This window comes from Tachypleus tridentatus, chromosome 9, assembly GCF_004210375.1.
Source record: "Tachypleus tridentatus isolate NWPU-2018 chromosome 9, ASM421037v1, whole genome shotgun sequence".
In the NCBI taxonomy this organism is placed as follows: domain Eukaryota; kingdom Metazoa; phylum Arthropoda; class Merostomata; order Xiphosura; family Limulidae; genus Tachypleus; species Tachypleus tridentatus.
In genome coordinates this window covers 107,454,423-107,476,152 of record NC_134833.1, presented here as the reverse complement: position 1 = coordinate 107,476,152, position 21,730 = coordinate 107,454,423, and the positions used below count along the sequence as shown (strand labels likewise).

The 21,730-nt window shown below is 32.4% G+C and overlaps 1 protein-coding gene across 3 annotated transcripts in view; it reads left to right on the top strand.

Annotated features, from left to right (window-relative positions):
* The window catches only part of LOC143226001 (ATP-binding cassette sub-family C member 4-like), an 83,547-nt gene extending 62,602 nt beyond the window's left edge, over positions 1–20,945 (top strand). Inside the window, exons 18-29 of one of the 3 annotated variants that reach the window (XM_076456330.1) lie at positions 1,455–1,744; positions 2,153–2,232; positions 6,291–6,441; positions 9,353–9,535; positions 12,359–12,459; positions 13,905–14,102; positions 15,940–16,032; positions 16,982–17,137; positions 17,514–17,603; positions 18,355–18,527; positions 18,895–19,000; positions 20,372–20,945. In XM_076456330.1, the coding sequence (XP_076312445.1) occupies positions 1,455–1,744; positions 2,153–2,232; positions 6,291–6,441; positions 9,353–9,535; positions 12,359–12,459; positions 13,905–14,102; positions 15,940–16,032; positions 16,982–17,137; positions 17,514–17,603; positions 18,355–18,527; positions 18,895–19,000; positions 20,372–20,593 (1,843 nt within the window). In that variant the 3' untranslated portion in view covers positions 20,594–20,945. Of the gene's footprint in view, positions 1–1,454; positions 1,745–2,152; positions 2,233–6,290; positions 6,442–9,352; positions 9,584–12,358; positions 12,460–13,904; positions 14,103–15,939; positions 16,033–16,981; positions 17,138–17,513; positions 17,604–18,354; positions 18,528–18,894; positions 19,001–20,371 lie in introns of all 3 variants that reach the window. The other 2 variants (XM_076456329.1, XM_076456331.1) reach the window with 2 other exon arrangements.
* Positions 20,946–21,730: the final 785 nt, after the last annotated feature.

Below are 21,730 nucleotides of genomic sequence, written 5' to 3'. Positions count from 1 at the left end.
TTCCTAACATTTAGGTTTTGTATTTGAAAGAACCAATCATCATAAGTCCTCACAAGAACTGATTCCATCCTCTTGATACTGGATGATAATGTTTGGATTGATGAAAAGATGATGATCTTTGTGTCATACCCTGTAATCAGCATGACTCATAATTCCTGATTCTTGGGTTTCAAATGAAGACGGTATGGTCCTCATATTACCCTCACATGGATGTCAGGATCTCACAAGAAGGTTTTGTAGTTGACTTCTGAATATAATCCAACACACCCTACAATTTCCACCCTTGTATTTAACAAATTATGCACATGAATAGGGAATATACGTGGCTCAAAGTGATGCATTTCCCCTCTTGTGATCTATTTCTTTTATTGTCAGAGGTATCCCTCAAATGCTTTCAGAGGTTCTTCTGTTATTCCCTCTCACCAGTCCCTTTTCCTTTTTAATGTGGTATTCTAGCTATTTTGGTGAGAGGAAGTAAGTACCATGTCTGAAGTTATAATTTTTCCATAATATTGAAAATCTATTTCTAATACATAATTACCTCTTTTACACTTCCCACACTTCTTCCTCAGTTCTCTGGTGCTCACACCTGATGCTAAAATTCAAAATGAAGGTTTGATTGGGTTTGTAGAGGGAGTTACATGCATCACATGGGCATTAATGGATGATGCATGATGATTTGCATGAGACACACATTGGAACATAACAATTCCAATAAGGGGGGAGCACAAGGCTTGTGGCATACATAAAGAAATAGTTCACATATGGAGGACAGCACTGAATGAGAATAGTTAATCTGAGATGAGGTAAGTACCTATTGGAAATACATAGTATAGGAAAATTAAAACTTTCGAATAAATTAATTTATATCTTAAACTTACACATTATAGAGATTAGTTTGAAATCTAAGTATAAGTTGCAACTGATTTTCAAATAGAAAAATATAAATTGATGTCTGTCAATTTATAAGTCCTTGGTATTCATAGTTCTTCAATTTTACCATAATGTGCAGTGTCATATTTAGGTAGAGGCTGGAGGTGGCTCATCTTCAGGGACCACTGATAATTTTATTCCATGTAAAATTACTTGGAATGTAGGACCCAGAAAAATGATTAGCCTCTGGGCTCACGCAACCTCAAATCCACCATGATAATATTACTGCTGACTGTGTTAAAAATGCCCAATATAATGACAAAAATCAACTCAAATGCAAAGTAAATTGCCTTACATGAATTTTAAGTATCATTAGTTAGTCATTACAATTATTTTAAAATTTTGAAAAATGTTGATAAATGAACCTAGTCTCTCTGTAAAAATGTGCTTATCCACAGACTGAGACTGCACTTAAATAAACACAACGCAGTTGTGAGTTTATTGATTATATTTTTAAAAGATGCTGTTATTTTTATACGATTTGCCTTTAATTTTAACAACACATATATTAACATTACTAGGACCAATGGAGAAGAAACAAAGAGACTTGAAGTTGAAAGACACATTAGTACCAGCAGCAATAGTACCAAAAATGGCACTACGGACCAGTCAATCAATAACAATAAATTCTTGTGTTTCTATATATACATTTATGGATATTTTGGAATTGTTGGTGGTTTGCTTGTTTTTTCATTGCTTCAGACAAGTGTTTTTTATATCATGTGTATGCAATCTTCTGTTGGATTACACAACAAGATGTTTGACAGTATTGTCCGAGCTCCTATCTCCTTTTTTGACAATAATCCTGCAGGTGAGTATTGTGGTTTTGTTGAAATTTTCTGGAAATGTAAATATTCATAAACATCTTTCATCATTAAACAAGTAAATTATGTCTACTAAAAACATTTAAGAAACCTCTTCATGCACCTCACATGAGCTAAAGAGTAATATGGTTAGTTTGTGAATAAGATCAAAATGTAAAAATGGAATAAATTAATATATTATTGTTCCTATTTCTTTAGAATCTTAAATTTAAGTTTCTACTGTACTTAACAACAGAAAGTTTAAGTTAATATTTTGCACACTAACCTGTTGTATAAGGACAAGTAATGTCATCCTCTCAAACAAGTAACAAATATCTTAGAATATCTGCTTGTAAAGCTAGGCAATGTAAGTTTTTGAATTAATGGACACGTATAAATGTTTTCTCAAATACCAGGAAGAATTCTGAACCGATTTTCCAAAGACCTTGGAACCATTGACGATTTACTACCTCCGACAGCACTGAATACAACTTGTGTAAGTGTATTATTATGAATAACCATATATGTAAAAATTTATTTAAATATATCTTGAGTTAATTTAGGCATATGGTATTTAGTTTTTTATATATTGTATAATTATAATTATTTGTTGTAAAATGTTTTGTTAGTATATCATTGTAGTTGTAATTTTCATAGATATATTTTATTTATGTGCATTATAAGTAAACTGCTAAAAAAATAAAGGAACAAGTACACTTTCTATATAATTTATCTCAGTATTCCAAATGTGATAATATTTTTATTTTTTAGGTAATTTGCTTCATTTCAGTTCCATCTGTATCCATTTTTTAACATATGATAAAAGATAAAACATGGAGAAATAAAATTTTAAAAAATGACCAAATCACCAAAATTGATATCCCATATGAAACAATACTTTGAACAGTTTACATGCATTTATTCAAGAAATGTTTAAAACATTCAATATCTAGTGTGACCTCCATGGGCTGTGACACACTCATGACACTGATTTGGCACACTTCAAATCAGTCTATTGATGTTACCTTGGGGTATGGCAGCCTACTCGTTTACCAGGGCTTGTTGGAGTTCCTGTACATTCTGAGAAGGATGCTGGCATTCACTAACATGCCTTGACAACATATCCCAACAGTGTTCAATCGGATTTAAATCTGGAGATCTGGCAGGCCACTCAAAAGTCTCTATTCCTTCCTCGTCAAGGAAGTCCATGCACAGTCTAGCAACGTGAGCTCGCATGTTAACCTGCATGAGAATAAACCTATCACAGACAGCATTGGCAAAAGGCCTCACAATGGGTTCTAGAATTTTGTCTCTATATCATTATGCATTCAGAGCACCCCTGTCGAGTATGAATAGGTCTGTGCAGCCACCCAAGCATATGCCTTCCCAAACCATTACATAACCTTCTCCATAATCGTCGAGTTGCACAATGTTGCAGGCGGAAAATCACTCTTCTCAGCATCTCCACACTTCCATCATCATGAGACACAGTGAACCTCCTTTCGTCTGTCCACAGCACGGTGGCCCATTGACGAAGATCCCAGTCCAGGTGCCAACGAGCAAACCCCAACCTGGCTGCACAGTGTTGTGCTGTCAGAATAACGCCACTTGCAGGCCATCTGGCTCTAAGACATCCTTTGTGCAGACTACTGCAAACTGTTTGGGTCAACGCACTGGTTCCAGAAGAATGCTGAAGGTCATTTTGCAGTAACAGAGCCATAGCTAACATGTCCTGCAGAGCGGTAGTCACAATGTAGTGGTCTTCTCTGGCTCTTGTGCAGTGATGACAGCCTTGACCTGATCTCCTCCCATAAGAGTTCATATTCTGGTAGCATTGCCAAAGTTAAATGATGACACTTGGTGACACACCAACGAGCTGTGCCACCTCCTTTGGGTCTTGCCATTCTCCAACATCTGGACCGTCCAGGCCACCTCGTTCTCTGTCAGATGGCATCTGACTGCTTGGGTACACAAGATGAAGGAACACACTGACAAAACGAGCTGCAAAAGATCCATGGTGGTGTTTGTTTCGAGAATCACTGAGGAATGCATAATTTCACATAACAGCCTAATATAGGATACCTTGAGTTGTATTCTCCTTGAGTGAGATGAGTTTCGTTTGAGTTACTTCAAACTACACTTGCAAGCTTAAAAAATACACTTGTAGACAAATGGATATGTTTTTTCATACATAAATTTAGTTATGACAAAAATATACTGAAATATGTACTTGTTCCTTTATTTTTTTTTGAGCAGTATATTTTTAGGTAAGCCTTACAGAAGCAATTTGCCCTATCATTAAATCTTTAAAATATTTTTATATGTATATGTATATAAGACGATTATAAAATCTCTGTAGATATTTGGAGCAGTTTGTAGTTTGAACATACTAGCAAAATATCTTATACAGCTTGTAATGGATCATGGGAAATACAATTACACTGTTTTCTGGAAAGACCATTATTCCACATGGTTATATGCAAAATTAAATTGGTATATAGGCACAACAGTGTTTGCACAAGTACTTGAAGTTCTCAAACCATAGATGACCAACCACTTGATAAAATGAGGTCCCATTATATTTTCATCTAAACCATAAATATATCAAAATTTTTAATGTTATTGTTTATTACATACCAACTATAGTAAACTTTTCATGTTTTCTTCATTGCATAAGCTTACTCAATGTTTCCCTTGGTTTTCCTACCACAATGTGATTTTTATTATTTGGGTAGTTGAGGTTCACACACATGTGATAGAAGTAATGAAATTTTGTAAACAAATATTTCAGTACTGGAAATCTTAGATAATCAGTGATTTTTATTAAGATGTTCTAGAAAAGTCCTTGAAAGTGTAACCTCCATCATTCTTACCCACATTTTTATTGACAACAAGTCATACCATTATATTTAACTTGGTTTCATGAAAACAATCTGTTGAAAATGTGACAATTGTAAAATTGGATAAAGCAGACTTGGCAACACTGATCAGTCAGGCTTTGAACTAAGTACCTCTGTCTGCAAGTGAATGAGTGTCCTGTGATTATTGGTACAGTGATATTGTTAGTACAAAATAAGCTCAGGTCTCATTTGTCAAAGTCTAAATTCACAAAATTGTTCATCGGGTAAAAAACATGAGCATTTCAGAATTCTTTCCAATTTCATTTCTAACATAAACACTTAAAAAATAATTACTATTTCTAGCCTAAGTTATTTATCAGTTAGAAGTGTGATCCTTTGGTCCATTAGCATAGGATTGTTTTGTGTTCTATCTTAAGCAGCTTATCAGGTGCAAGTTCACTTGCTGTCCAATCGACAAGTTAAAATAATATGTTGCAGAAATATTACTTGGTTTAGGTTATATTCTAGATTTTTTAGCTCTGTCCAAAGTACAGCACCCTTATATTATCTGGTTTGACATGGATTTGCTAAAGTTTACAGAGACATTACATCATGTGTGTGCTCATGAACTTAATAAAATTTCTAGAAGGTTCTTAACAGGAGATTTACTGAGAATCATCTCATAAGTATTTCAAGAAGACATGATTTAACACTTATCCTGTTCTTGATTTATAGCAGCTTCCATAATATAAATGCTGGTTAAAAGTTCATTATTTGACCTGTCACTCAACATCGTTGTAACTCTCTGAATTCCAGCATGTCTGCATTATTTAATTTGTTTTTATAGTCAAGCTTCTAATTTAAAATTAAAAGTCTTTGTACTACATCATTAGAGTTTATAAGAAAGTTTAATTCACTTAGGTTATATAAACAACCACATCTGAAATAATAACTGACTTTTAAATCAATGCTGTCAACCAACTTTATTTTAGGTTTTATGTATATATGTCTGTATTTAATGTTTTTAACATGATAAAAGGCCCAGCATGCCCAGGTGGATAAGGCACTTGACTTGTAATCTGAGTGGGTTTGAATCCCTGTTGCACCAAACTTGCTTGCCCTTTCAGCCATGGGGACGTTATAATGTGATGGTCAATCCCACTCTTCGTTAGTAAAAGAGTAGCCCAAAAGTTGGCAGTGGATGATGATGACTAGCTGCCATCCCTCTAACTTACACTACAAAATTAGGAAAGGTTAGCAGGTAGCTCTCATGTAGCTTTGTACGAAATTTAAAACAAAACAAACCAAAAACATGATAAAGTATTGTCAACATATCTCTGGTACTATAAATAATACAAGGATGACATCATTACTATCTTCAAGGACCCATATCATGTTTTCTTATCTGTAGAGTAAATTAATATCTCAGAAAAGGAATACTTCTCAATAGCAATTGGAAGTATTTGTGTTGAAAAACCTGATGTAGTAGAATAGTTATAGTATGTGGGTTTGAGTAAAAGTTTAGTAGGAAAGATTTTTCAGTGCCATAGAACTGCAGGTACCAATTTCCTCTGTACCTGAAATATAATTTTTTCTTAATTTTATACAACTTTGATGAAATATTTTACTATAGCATTAAAATTTGTGAAAGTAAAGAAAGGACTAGTTGTTAATTTTTGATCTACTTGAACAATATTTTTCTTGTCTGTTGTAGATTTTCCTCAATTTTGCTGGAATACTAGTTGTAGTATGTATTGTCATCCCATGGATAGCTCTTCCCACAATTATCCTTATTTTCATCATCTATTTCTGGAAAAGGTTCTACATGGCTACTGCCCGTGATGTCAAGCGACTTGAAGCAATTAGTAATTCATTAGTTTTGTTGTTGAAACATACTTAAAATTAATATCCTTTTTTTACAGTATCTAAAGAGGGTTAAGTACATTTTATTGAAATGAAATTGAATATGCAAATGAGTAAGTCATATGTTTTGTAAACAGTGTGATACCATTAAAAATTGATGTATATGTGGAAAAGGTTTATAACAACTCTTTCCATTGCAGAATATTTATAGTCTTAGTTCATTAAGTTGCATACAGCTTAGAGATTCAGAATTACCAAGACTGAAATATCCTTCATTTTCTGATGACATTGGAAAATAAATTAATATGAGTCAACTTCACACTTAAAGACCAACCAAAAAGAGAAATGCAAAAGAGTAATATTCTAGCAATGGTAAAAAACTTATAATGTCTTGCAATGAGTGAGAATTAACAAACATGAAGGTCAGTGGCCAAACTGTCCACTTCTTCCAGACAACAGAACAAAAGGTGATCAAGAGGAATTTTGCTTTGAAAAGAGACAAAAAATTTATGTGATCACAAGTTGTTTCCACAACATATACAGGAAAAGAAAGATCAAGTGTAGAAAACTATACAAACAGCACCTAGCTGGAGATAAATAGCAGTAATTCATGACATTCAGTAAAGTCTATGTATACCTTGATAGGTGTAATATGTCTTTTGCCATTTTCAACAGATCGTTGGTGAAATTAATTTCAAAAAGTTCTACATGTCATGTCACCAAATGTTTTTGAAGTGATTCATGATCATCTCCAGATATTGCACCATGTTCGAATTACATAAGGAGAATGGATACAAATGTCAAGATGAAGCTGAGCAATTATAGGAATATAACTAAACAATTAAAACTGAAGAAAAGACTTTTCAAGATCTTCTGTAAATGTAATTCTACAAAAATGCATATCCTAACTGAGGAAAGAGTTAGGACACCCTACCCCCCCTAACAGCTAGTGTTACCACCTTTGGCTGAAATAACTGCAGTGAGACACTTCTTGTAGTCATCTACCAGTTTCTGACATCGGTCTGAAGAAAGTTTGCCCTACTCCTCAATGCAGAATTCTTTTAGCTGTGAGATGTTTGAGGGGTTTCTTGCATGTACAGCCCGTTTCAAGTCACCCCACAGTATCTCAATGGGATTAAGATCTGGGCTTTGACTCGGCCATTCCAGGACTCTCCATTTCTTAGTTTTCAGCCAGTCCTTGGTGGATTTACTGATATATTTTGGGTCATTGTTGTGTTGCAGGGTCCAGTTCTGCTTCAGCTTTAACACTCCTACGAAAAAACGTTTCTAGTCCTGATTTCTTCAAGCCCGTTCCCCTGGCTGTGGTTTCGCTAAATAGTAGATAGGGACAGTGGGAATCTCGTTAATCCATTCATTAATGGATTTAAATGGCAATTTCATTTAAATACAAAATTATTAGCCTGATATTAATAACCTTTCAAGTTGCTCTGGGGCCTATTAGGCCCCACTTTTCGTAGGGGTGTTAATTTCCTTACAGGTGGATTCACATGCTCCTCAAGCACCCTCTGATACACAGTAGAATTCATGGTGGATTCTATGATTGTGAGCTGTCCAGGTCCTGCTGCAGCAAAGCAGCCCCAAACCATTACACTTCCACCTCTATGCTTCACAGTTGGTATGAGGTTCTTTTCCTGAAATGCTATATTTGGTTTACGCCAAACATGCCCTTTGTTCTGGTGTCCAAATAATTCAAATTTGGACTCATCTGTCCAAAAAACATTATTCCAGAAGTCCTAGTCTTTGTCTACATTCACTCTGGCCTTGATGTTTCTCTTAGAGAGCAGAGGTTTCCTCCTTGCACACCTCCCATGCAAGTTAAACTTGTGCAGTCTCTGTAGGTCCCGTGATGACATGTTAGAGTGTTTGAAGACCTCTTTTAGCATCTTGCGGTCTGCGTGAACTTGCTTGGACGACCAGACCTGGGCATGTTGGCAGATGTTTTGAAAGCCCTCTGCTTGTTGAATATTTTCCGGACAATGGAATGGCTGATTTCAAAATCTTTTGGGATCTTTTTAAATCCCTTACTAGACTCATAAGCTGCTACAATTTTCTTTCTGAAGGCCTCAGACAGCTCTTTTGCTCTCACCATGGTGCTCACTCTCACTTCAACAGTCTGGAGCACACCAAACTAAATGTCTGAAGTTTAAATAGGGAGAGCCTCATTCAAAATGCTGAGTAACGATCTTCTAATCATGTGCACCTGGTGTGATACACCTGTGTGTGAGTTGAGCCATTTTAAGTGGGAATAAATGTGGGGGTGTCCTTACTTTTTAATCAGTTAGAATATGCATTTTTTTAGAATTACATTTACAGAAGATCTTGAAAAGTCTTTTCTTCAGTTATAAATGTTTAGTTATATTCCTATAATCTCTCAGTATTGTTAAAATTGAGATTAAATATCTATATATCCAAAAATGTTACAAATCTACACAGGCTTTCATAGGGTGTTCTAACTTTTTCACATGACTGTATTTTGTAAACAGTTTTCCCTAAACAGAACTTTCTTTAATTCAGGATTTTATTTCAAAGTATTTTTGTGCAAATGAATACATTGAGATTAGAAAACATTCTCTCAATCAGTATTTATTACCAGAATCTTACTTTCAATCTGATATAATGAATTATTTTTTACAGAGTCAACACTCTGATTGTACTCTCAGATGCATGAGAATCAGCCATTCATAATTTAAAAAAAACCTACCCAAATTCCCAATGCTAATTTTTTTCTTATAAGAGACATGAACACCAAACGTTTTGAAAAAGGAATTTAATTAAAATTTTGAAAAATTAGTTATCTCAACAGTCAGATAATCAGAATACTCAGAAACATAGTTTCTTGCAGTCTTGCAGTGATATATCAAGCTATTTTAAAGCATTATTTGTTCTCTTTAGCCCGCAGCCCAGTGTTTTCTCAGTTGAGTACTTCACTCTGTGGCCTCACAACTATCCGAGCTTTTGGTGCCCAGCAAATATTTGAAGAGCAGTTTAACAAATACCAAGACCATCACACTTCATCATGGTTTTTGTTTATTTCTTCAGCTCGATGGTTTGGAGTTGTTCTTGACTGGCTGTCATGTATGTACATCATTATGGTAACCTGCTCCATAGTTCTGTCTTCTGAAAGTAAGAATTACTTTTTGCATAGTACATAGTTTTCATAGTTAGAAAAACATATGGTATTTTGATATCTAACATATATTAGTTTATTTAGATAAATAAATATGTTATCTTCCTAACTTTATGATTCTAACAGTTTCATTCCTGTGATAATAACTTGTGCTTTATAGAATAATTTCAGTAGGTAAATAAATGTTTGCTATTATTTTTGTCTAACAGTTTAAACCTAACTACATAGGTAGAGTCAGTTTGACTGAACTTGTAACCATGAAAAGATATGTACCATAATCTTTAATATACTAAGTGAAACTTCACAAATTTTGGAAGGATTTTAGTTAATGTTACAAGTTTGTGGTAAATTAAAAATTATATTCTTTAATATCGTATTTTTATTAAAGACTTGCATGTAAAGTTATGAAAAGCCTTTACTCAGAGTTTGAAATATGATTTTCATGTTAATAATAAAAATATTTCTTTTCTATTGTAAGGAGTTTTTTTATTTCATTTCCACAACTTCTGTAATGAAGGTTGAAAACTTTGATATAAAATCAAAAATACAATTTTTATTTATATCTAGGTTGGCTCAGATTCTAACAGACAATAATAATTATTCAATCTAACCTCAAGTTTACATGTAATATTGAGTTTTATAGTTTTTGAAGTAAGTCCAACAAGTGTAATACAGCAATAAATCACCCAACAACATGTTAGTACAAGTTAGTAGAAGCAAAGTATTGAGTTATATCATGTGACAGCAGTTCAATTAAATTTATCAAGGATGGATGGTTTACATTTAACTTTTCTCATTTAAGATTTTATTTATTTTTTTACCTAATAAGTTTGTAATTTTTACATTTTAGTTACTTTTGCTTAAAACATCTAACAATAAAAAAGTATATATTACAACTAAGAACTTTAATGAGTCTGTTTTTCTAACTTATTTGTTCAATAATAATTCTTACATCTTTGAGATATGCATTATAAACCACAAAAATATATCAGGCATTCAATTAGAACATATCAAAATTATAACTTATTTGGATTTTTAACTAAGTTATAAATTAGTTAACATAGTGTAAAATCTGCCCTTGCTACTGGGCATGTTTATAGCCAGTAAAAAGAAGATATGGAAGGGGTATGTGAATGCAAGTTGAATATATATGATGATTTCTCACTAAAGCAAGAAGATAAGAAGCTGACATTCTATATTCCAGTTTGAAACTATTTATAACATGCATTTCTGATTGGTTGAATAGTCTGAAACCCTTGTCAGGGAAGAAGAAACTATTTTAAGCAAGAAATCAGTGTCACCAAGTCATGTGACTCTGAGAGATGCAGGTTTAGAATTTATTTACATATTTTTTTGAAAAATTAAGAAATTTAATATTGTATAAAATATGATCTTCATTTTCACATGTGTACTCTGACCTTTCTGTATGCATAAGATTAACCTTCAAATTGTTGACTAATTCATTCCCAGTAGAGGCTATTTATTTTTGGTATATTTATTCATAACTAGTGAAAGTATCTGGCTTTGCTCAGGTTATTAGGTTGACATATTCTAGATGGCTATGTCAGGGTGTGTGCATTCTTAACCCATTTTAGTATAAAAGTATAACTTATATACCTTTGTTGCTAAGCAACATGATATAAAAGCAATTGTTGGATTGCATTGCTACCAAAAAACTCTGGCTTCTCTACACATTAGGAGTTGTTATATAAGGAAACACTTCTCTTATGTATTGTTTCTCACTAGATTGTCTCATTAAAAATGATATGCACACATATCTGTCTGTTTGTGATTTATATCTATTATTTGTAATATAAGGAACCACTTCTTTTCTATGCAGTTTTTCTCCTAGCTTACCTTATTAAAGAGATGAGCATGTGCATGGATAAGTAATAATTACCAGGTGTACACCTTCAAGGTTCACTTAGTATGTGTATAAAAATTCAGGTTTCTAGGGTTTTTTTCCTTTTAGAGTTATGGAAGTCATACACAGAACCACAGACACACCCTTTTATTACAGATATCTTTTTTTATCTATTAAAATAGTCACTGTAAATAACTTACCAAAATATTAGGTCCACTCTTCCGTTTTTATGTAAATTATGTAAGGGATTCCAACAGTAATTAGTAGGATTAACTGCATTGTTGTTGGCTTTTTTGTTTGTTTGTTTGTTTTTTTGTTTTGTTTTTTTGTATTTCATATATATATTTTATTGGAGGTCATTTAAGTAACAAAGTCTTGGACCAACAAGTATTTGGTTGCATATATAGTGTACAAAATCAGGTTTAAAAACAGTTGGTGTCTATGTAGGCCTATATTTGTAATTATATTTTAAAATAAACACTTCATTATTAAAATATTAGTTGTTTCTAATATGTAGTATTAGTTTTGGGAACTTTGAAAATCTTTAATGTAATTCTAACATGTTTCCCTAATAAATAAAAATAAGCAAGATCATCATAAGTAGTTTTAATTTATTAAATAGATAACTGTGTCATACTTTCTCTTTCTTTTTCAATCCTGAAATCATAATACACAATTTCTTCAACATCATACTAACTTATTCTGATGTGTTGTGTAAGAGTCTTACTCTGGTATGTGGTGTAATAGTTTCTTTAGGTAGACAATTGTATTATTTTGGTAATTAAGGACTTATTGATGTTTTATGGATTTATGGAAATATTAAATATTACTAAAAAGGTGTACAATTAATTGTAAATATATACTCTCTTACTCGAAAATGTTCTGACCTTGAGTCTGATTTTTACAGGTACTTCTGGAGGTAGTGTTGGCCTAGCAATTTCTTCAGCCATAATGATAAGTGGTATGCTTCAATGGGGAGTAACACAGTCAGCAGAGGTTGAGAGTCAGGTAATGCAGATACTGTTCATGAGAAAACAAAGTTTCTGTCACTAAGCATGGTAGTGATTTTAGCATTTAAGGATGGGCCTGGAAATAAAATTCCTCATGCATGTTATGTATTGGTCACCATAGTCTTAACTTTCTCTTATAATAATCTAAGATACTTTTATAAACACCTAACTTATGTTTCTGAGGTTTTCAAAAGTTGTTAGGCTGTTAAGATCTTTAGTTTATCCACAAAACATTGTTAAGGTATATAAATGGCAAATAGCATAACAACTAAGTGTTCTGCTGGTTATTCTGATTCTGGTATCAGAAGGGTTAGCTCACCAATGGTTGAACTTGTTGCAGTGATTTAAACACTGAAATGTTGTATTTTAGCTTGGGGAGTAGAAAAACAGTATAATGTATAATGTTTCACTAATTTCAACATATGATATCCATCAAGACAGCTCATCATGCCAGACTAAAGCTGCTGTCTCTCATTGTGATTGCCATTTATAAATATTATTTGTTTACAAAATTGAGAAAAACAAGTAATAAACGAATTTGAGAAACATGAGGATGTTGTAGGGATGGCATTGTAAAAGAGTACAGAAACAAGATAAGGATGAATACACCAAACCATACAAAAACCCACATATAAGTAGACACTAGATACATGCTTTTAAGAATTAGACATAGTGAGACTTTATAGCATTGTTCAGCTTAAATGCTTTTATTCAAACCTGAATTCATGCAAATGAAAATAATTCATTATTTAGTTGTAGTTTAAAGTTTTTTTTTAGAAAGATTTGGCAACTTCTATAGGGATTTTTATAAGGTTTTGTGTATTCAACTCTACCTTGTTTCTGTACTTTTTTGGCATTGTCATCCCTAAATCATCCTTGTTTTCTTACTAATTGTAACTATAAATTTCTCTTTAATTATGGCTTCATAAAAAAGCAAGTTCAAGTGAACTTAACAAGATCTCAGGTTTGGAATAAATTATTGTATTAAGAGTGTAGGGTTAGTAATAAGTTTCTTTTGTACATAACCTTTTGTTGCATGACTTCTTGTTAGCAATATTTAGCTCTGAAAAAATTGATTAGAAACTGTTCAGATATTATTGTAAAATTAAGCAATTAGTTCAACAATTTTATTGGGCTTTATCAATTTTAAGTCACTAATGTATTTGATAGATACTTGAAAGACCTACCATAAAATTTTTCTTTTCTTGTAATATGTCATTTTAACATAATATTTGATTTCTATAATTATAAAATCACTTACCCAAAATCAAGCTTTCCTATTGACATTTTTTTATGAATCATGTTTGTTGTTTAAGTCTTAGTCATATTATACTGATTGACTACTAAGAAGAACAGCTGATTCAGTAATGTGGTTTGTCACAGTATAATTTGAGTACTGAATGAATATCAAATTTACTTAAATGTAATGTAATAATTCACAAGATGACAGCTGTAGAAAGGGTGATGGAGTACAGTAACTTACCTTTTGAAGCTCCACCAGAAGTTCCTGCTGAACAGCAACCACCACCAGACTGGCCACAAGAAGGGATGATTAGATTTGAAAATGTGTCTCTAAAGTATTCACCTGAGGACCTTCCTGTGCTGAAGAACCTATCATGTTTGATTAAACCTCGAGAAAAAGTCAGTTTTTCTAAACAAATAAATAACCCTTTTTATAATAAGATTTGACACTGAAATATGTTTGCATCTTTAATATATTACATTATTTTGCAAAGTTTGTTTATTCTATCACTATAAATTCTCCACCATATAATAATTAAAGCTTCATCTACAGAACTGTTTTTACTTCTAATATTTACTTGTACATATTTGTATTTTTAAAGATATTTAAGCATATTGCATTCATTAAGTGAACCTCTTGGTAGCTCAGTGTTAAGTCTTGGGGCTTATAACACTACATGTAAGGTTTCAGTATCCAGGATGAGCAAAGCACATAGTCCATTATGTAATTTTGTACTTAACAACAAACACATCATTCCATGAAAGTGAGCATATAGTTTAAAAACTCATCCAATAATAAAATTGTCAGTACAATTCATTTGAAAATACTTAAGGTGACCTTTGTACTTTAAATTTCAAAAAATGAGAAGTGCAGCCACAGCCAGCTCCATTTCATTTTTTGAATCTAAATCCTAACAATATCTGAGTTTTATGCCCTTCCAAACGAATCCAGTTTGATTCAGATTGGGGAACGAACCAGAAACCCAATAACACACGTGTTCATTCCCATAGACAATTAGCTCTCTCATTAAAAGTACTTGTATATATGAAAATTGATATTTACCCTTGAGATAACACATGCATTTGTATATTTGAGTGTTTTGTTACAGTGCCTTCACACATAACATGTGTGATCACAATTTTGTTACGTTGTAAGTATGCCATCATTGTCAACCAAGTGCCCAAGAATACCTGAGGTTAGTGGGTAACACTCAATCCTCACAAATCTCTATCCATTTTATTTTATAAATGCTTTAAAAAGAAAAAGAAAAGTATGCCCAAGGTACAAATCAAATCCATGATACTGTGATATCCCTCTCAAAATCTGTTAAATTTTTGGGTGTCCATTTTAATTCTAAACTTACCTGGTCAACCCATATTAACATAATTGCATCACGTATCAGTCAATGCATCTCCTTTCTTTGAAGGATTATTAGTATAAACAAAGGATGTACCCCCCAAACTATTATGTTCATATACAAAGTGTACATTAGAGCTCTAGTTGAATACAGTTGCATGCTAGTCTGTAATATGCCTGACTCTCTCACCAAAAAATTGCAAGCATTACAATACACTGCTATCAGGACTGCCTTGCTATGCTACACTCTCCATTGCTACCTTGATAAAATATACGACATACTACATATTAAAACATGTTTATTTCAACTAGCCACTAAATTTTATAAAAAAAGCAGTAAACCGTAACTCGCTTACAGCCCAGTTTACCAATTTATCAGCTACCCCCTCTTCTTGGTGAAAGTACATTTCACCCTTTAATACACTCAACTCTATTTGCTAATGTTTTTTATCTAAATTTAGTTATGATTATCTTGTCTAATTATCTTTTTTGTTCACAGCTCAGGCACTAACCAGATATATTTTTCGGCATCTGGTTAGTGAAAGTGGGTTTTACTCAGGGTACTCCCATTTTCCTCCCACAGCTAAATTACCAGGTATTAAGATTTACAGATCCTTACCTTCTTGTTATGTTTTTTTTTATGGAGCCAATATTTAACCTCTCGCAAAACACCAGTGGACCTTTGCCACCAGTTGATTGCATAATCTCGTTCACATTAAATTTTGTAGGTATAGCTATTATCATCAGTCCAGCTAAATTTAACTTCACGTGTTGGGCAAAGAGAAGGTCTTTTCTGAGTGCTCTCGATTGTTTTGTACCTCTCCTTGAGATGCAAAGTGTCAAATCGAAATACCTGCCACAAATTTTATTTTGTTTTAGCGTGGTCACAACCATGTGGGATTTCTTACAATAGACACTGGAGGCTTTGGAATTATAATTAAGGACACGTCATGTACCTGCTGGTTGAATGAGGTATTGATTTGTTTATCTTTTAGAAACCTTCAATGATTGTCTTGATTTTGATAATGTAAGAGTTGGAATGTATAAGATATTTAGTATAGATCTTAATTCATTGTTTCTATCTTGCCACAATCCTGTGTTGAACTGATATGTCTGTTAAGCTGTAATTTTGTGCTCATACCTGTAACAATATAGCTTTTGTGTACAACTGTCTTCTATAAGCTTGTAATTTGAATATATGTGTGCGTTTGCTCATATGAACTTTGGCGATGCCACTAAACTTGTTAATTCTTGATTGTTACAGTTTCATGGTGTGAATGGTATGAACATAGTTTGTCACATTAAATTTCATTGTCATGTGGGTTCATATGGGGCAACAAGAAGTTTTGCAATTAACCCAACCCCAGTACTTGAAAACCAGTTACGTCACTGGAAGTCCTCTTGATAGATCAAGCCTCCAGTGTTCCCTCTAGGATGCACAGCATCACAACAATTGCTGCATACTTCTTTATTCCATCCATGTCCATCCTCAGTAATGGTGAGGAGTTTCAACACATTAACAGTTTCAGTTACCCTGGCAGATGACAAGCCTAAAGCTCAAATAACCAAATGGTAGCTTTGCAGAGTGGCCTAATGACCCAATAAGGTCGTTGGTATAAAAATATCTCCTGCTCATAAAAAACAACAACACTAATAGCACACATCTGCACACTGCTTTGATACTGGTGTACATGAAAAAATTCACTCTTCACAATGAAAAATTTAGAGGGAACTTTACAAGCCACCAATGAACTCATGCCAACAGAGTTGTAATAATTATCCTTTATTTAAACATAACTTTTTTTAAACCTATGTTGTTGAGTTCTTACGCATCTTGCAATCCATTAAGTGCTATTTTAAATGCTATTTGGCCCATTGTACATAATATTTGTACATAAAGATATTTTTCTTTAATGTTCAGATTGGTATTGTGGGACGAACTGGTGCAGGAAAGAGTTCAATAATTGCTGGACTTTTTCGAATGACTGAACCACAAGGACTAATTGAAATAGATGGAATTGACACCAAAAACGTTGGGCTGCATGATTTAAGGGGAAAGATCTCCATTATTCCTCAGGTACTTGTGTATGTTATGTGAACCATTTTATTCTGGTTTTTCTGACATTAACAGAGACTAATAATGATTTATAAATTTTACCATCACTTTTTTGTTTCTAATATAACTAACTACAAATTCTCTGTATCAAGGGAAGATATTTTTCCAAAGTATTTTTATGCAGTATATCATTCATAAAATTCATGTCTATAATGTTAAAATTCTTTTTTATGGACAACAGTTTACAATTTCAAATGAACTGAAGAAATATCTAAGTTATGAACTGCAGATTGATTGATATGGTTGAAGTAAAAAATTCCACGTTTCAATGTAAAGTATGACGACAAAGTATTAAAATTATATTTATAAGGCAATATTGACTTTTATTATTTTCAAGGATCCTGTCTTGTTTACTGGTCCTATGAGAAGAAACATCGACCCTTTCAATGAAATTGATAATCATAAACTCTTGCAAGTTTTAGAAGAGGTAGAGGTTTTTTTTTAGATAGATAAGTTAGATTCAGTTTTTTATTGCAAGCCTCAAAATTTAATGTCTTGAAAGTAGTTTTCTTGTTTAGGTGTAAGCTTTTTCACAACCAATCAGCATACCTAGACTGTCCAATCCTAGTGCCATTTCTTTAAAAGCCTTATTCATTTTCAATTAGGTTTTCAACTTGAATTATTAAAGTAGTTTTCTATAAGTATTCTAACATCTGCTCAACTAATAACTATAACTAGTTTTCTTCTGCCAAAATGACAATTTTGTTTCAGGGTATCTGAAACTAAGAGTTTGCCTTATGGTTTCCAAATATTTGGAATTATGTTTCAGAAAATTAAATGAGACATAAGAGCTTTTGAACTTTAGCTAATATAAAAGGAGAGATCACCATCTCTGACAATACATTATTATAATGTAATGACAATGTATTATTGTAAATTTTTAATGACCATACACATTCTGCATTGAGGTATGATGGATTGGAGTAAAATTTGCTTCTTCTGAGTAAAATGAATTAAGTCAAGTGTTTGTGATGAAAGTAGGAAGATAAATTATGACACTGCATAACTTTATATACATATTACAGCTATACTGGTGAATAAAATTATTTAATTGTGTGAAATAGTATCTGGTCAGTTGCATAGTTCTGTGACTTGTAATGTCTTAAAATTATGAATTTGTATGTTATCTCTATGTTGCATTATTATTAGAACATATGTAATGCAGTAAATTGTTACAGGTTCAACTAAAAGAAGTTGTAGAAAAGCTTCCAAGAGGGCTGGACACAGAACTAGCTGAAGGAGGAAGTAACTTTAGTGTTGGGCAACGTCAGCTCATCTGCTTAGCTCGAGCCTTATTGGAAAAAAATCGGATTCTAGTTCTTGATGAAGCAACTTCCAATGTCGATCCAAAGTAGGGATTTATAATTAAGCAATCTTTTAAACAAAATAAGAAGGATACCTTTTATATTGACAATCACCTTTGATAAGTAGAAACAATTTAATAAAGTAGTTTTTTATTTTTCTTGGCATCTATACATATTTTCTACAATTTCATACAACCAATTATCTACTATATTTTGGTGCTCTCTCTCTCTCTCTCTGTAATATTTGTTTCTATATACATTTGATAATTTTAACTTGAAACACAAGGAAATGTCTGAATGCCATAAAAGTTTCAAAGTGAAAAACTTAATTTTGAATAAACATAATTTTTGTGTAAATATGCCACTTTATTTCACTTTTAGGCTTACCTTAATGTTGCATTAATATTTTTTTAGAACTGATGCTCTCATTCAGAAAACTATCAGAGAAAAGCTCAAACATTGCACTGTTTTGACTATTGCTCATCGATTACATACTGTTATGGATTCAGATAGGGTAGTGGTAAGTTTTTCATGAAAGAGACTATTATCTATCTAATTATTGAGATTTTTACTTGAAAATGCATTTTCAAGTTTTACTCAAATATATATAAAAGAAATTTCTTTTATATTTTTATTTTTAATTCTTATATAATACTATATAATCTTAAGATTCAGAAGATTTGCCAGTGCATTTGAACAGACACCAGGTGGTTAGGGCATTTGACTTGCAATCTGCAGGGCACAGAATTGAATCCCCATTCCAGCAAACATCAGAGATAGAAGTAATGAATTAAAATTACAATCACTCGAGGGTTTGATTTGTTTAGAATCGAGCACAAAGTTACACAATGGTCTGTCTGTGCTCTGTTTATCTCATCTATCAAAAATCCAGTATCAAGCAGTGTGAGTCCACAGAAATACAGTTGTGCCACTGGGGAGTACCACTTAATGGAAAGCTATCATGAAGATTACATTTCTTCACACAAAGTTGCACTTCCACATGAATTTTTTTTTTAATTTGATCCAGAAGGGTTAGCATGTCAGGCTTCAAATTGAAAGGTCTAAGGTTTCATAGTGGCAGATGCTGCTGGCTGGCTGCCTTCAAACTGTTCATTAGTTCAAAATTACAGACAGCTATACTTGAATTGTTAAGAATCTCTGATCTTTATTTTACCTATTTATGCATAAGACACCATTCAGATTGAAAGCTTCAATTCTGTTGGTTAATTTCTTTGATATAAATCATATATTAAACTCTATGATCAAGGTGCTCAAAAGTGAATATTCTGAAAAACGAAGTTAAAAGCACATATTCTCTTCTTCAAAGTTTTCTTTGTTGCAGTATAGGAACAGGTATTTAAATTGCCATTAAATATGGATTAATATCCAAACAAAACAGCAGTACGTTCAAATATCAATACATTTTGTGATATAGATCAGAGAACTATTTGAAAGTTCCAATACCAATACTCTTATTTATTCAGTCCAGTTTTTGCTGAATGTATTCTTTAACCACATAAAACACTGTTAGACGTAGGTTTTACTGATTACTTATGATTTATACATTAAGGACTTTAATACCTACGAGTTTAAATGAGACAAAGCAGTGAAACATTTAAAGTTTGACAGTGTAATGGGTTTAGTGAAAGGTTTTACAAATATTATGTCTGTTATGTGTGACTTGTTTAGATAAAAAGAAAACTTGGATTTTATTTTCTATTTAATGCTGTTCATTTATTTCTGTGTGACATGAACTGTATGTGATTTTAAAGATTACCTAATACTAGTGGTTGCGTACTTTCTTCCTTAATATTCAATAACATTATATTTCTGTAAGGAAATAACTTTTTGTACTTCATAATATGCTCTGAGGAAACATCCTTCCTATCAGGTTCTGGAGGCAGGCAGAATAGAAGAGTTTGATGAACCATTTATATTAATGAAGAATGAATCTGGCTGGTTTAGTCAAATGGTGAATCACACAGGATATTCAATGGCTGCACAGTTACACTCTATAGCTTACAAGGCTCACCTAGCCAGAGTTGTGAGCCACAAACTGGAAACTGATTCTACAGCTCAGGAAGAGAAAGAAAGTTTAGAACTTCTAGAATAGATAGTCAAGAAGAAAAGACTGTTGTTAGTGTTGAAGAAAATAAAAAATCATGAAATGATGTTGATGCTCTAGGTCAACAGGATGAAAAGACAACAAGGACAAAAAGTGAAAATATGAAACCACATCGTACTACTGATGGTGTAGTATTAATCATACCAACAACTCTTGTAATGATTCTGATATAACTATTAAATTGTAAATCCTATATTCTATTGTCTTAGTTTAATTTAAGCCATTGATATTAGTTGTGGTGCTATTTGTTTTTATTTTACCATGTTGTTTCCACTGATTCTCAAAAAGTGATTCAGTGCATTTGAAAAGTACTGAAATATAAAACACAGTTCTAATTGAATATTGGCTTTACATCATGAACACAATGACCACAGCTGTAGGCTTATAATATAGTACAGTACTCAATTAAAGTATAGTAAACACAGAGTACAATATTTTTAAGGTAAACTCTTGACTGCTTACTAGCAGCCACTTAAGGTAATCTAACATGCAGTCCTTTGAGACTTTTATAATTTAAGTTTAAAAGCTTGGATTGCATATATAACATTACATGTATATGTTTGTGTATTGTTGTTACTAAAAATATTTTTTTAAAATCACATATGCTGAGTAATAAATAAGAACAAGCTTCAATACCTGTGGAAAATAATCAAATAAAAAACCTTTTAAACAAATTGAAGTAAAGAAGAAACAAAAGAGTTTAAATAAATTTAATGCTACTTATTGAAGCTTTTTGGGAATAATGGCCATGCACCATTGCCTTTTGTCCTTCCTTGTTCAGTATTCAAACAAGCTGACATTTCAAGCTTTAGTCATGTTATATTCATTCCTTAACAATAAAAAAAAAAGCAGAACTTAATTGTTATCTTGTGTTTGTTTTATAATTTGCTATTACATTAAATCACACACAGACAATAGGTATTTTTATATTGATACGAGTTTTTGTATCATTACTGCTAGTTTTTATTGTGAACACCATGTCAAAGAGTTACATACATTTTTTTCACTTTAGCTGCTTAATGCTTAGAAAACGTTCTTTAGTGTAAACATTACCTGAAGTTATTCATTCCTAAAAAAATTCTCCTATCTGTTTTAAAGAACAATTATTTTTCAATAAATAAGTTG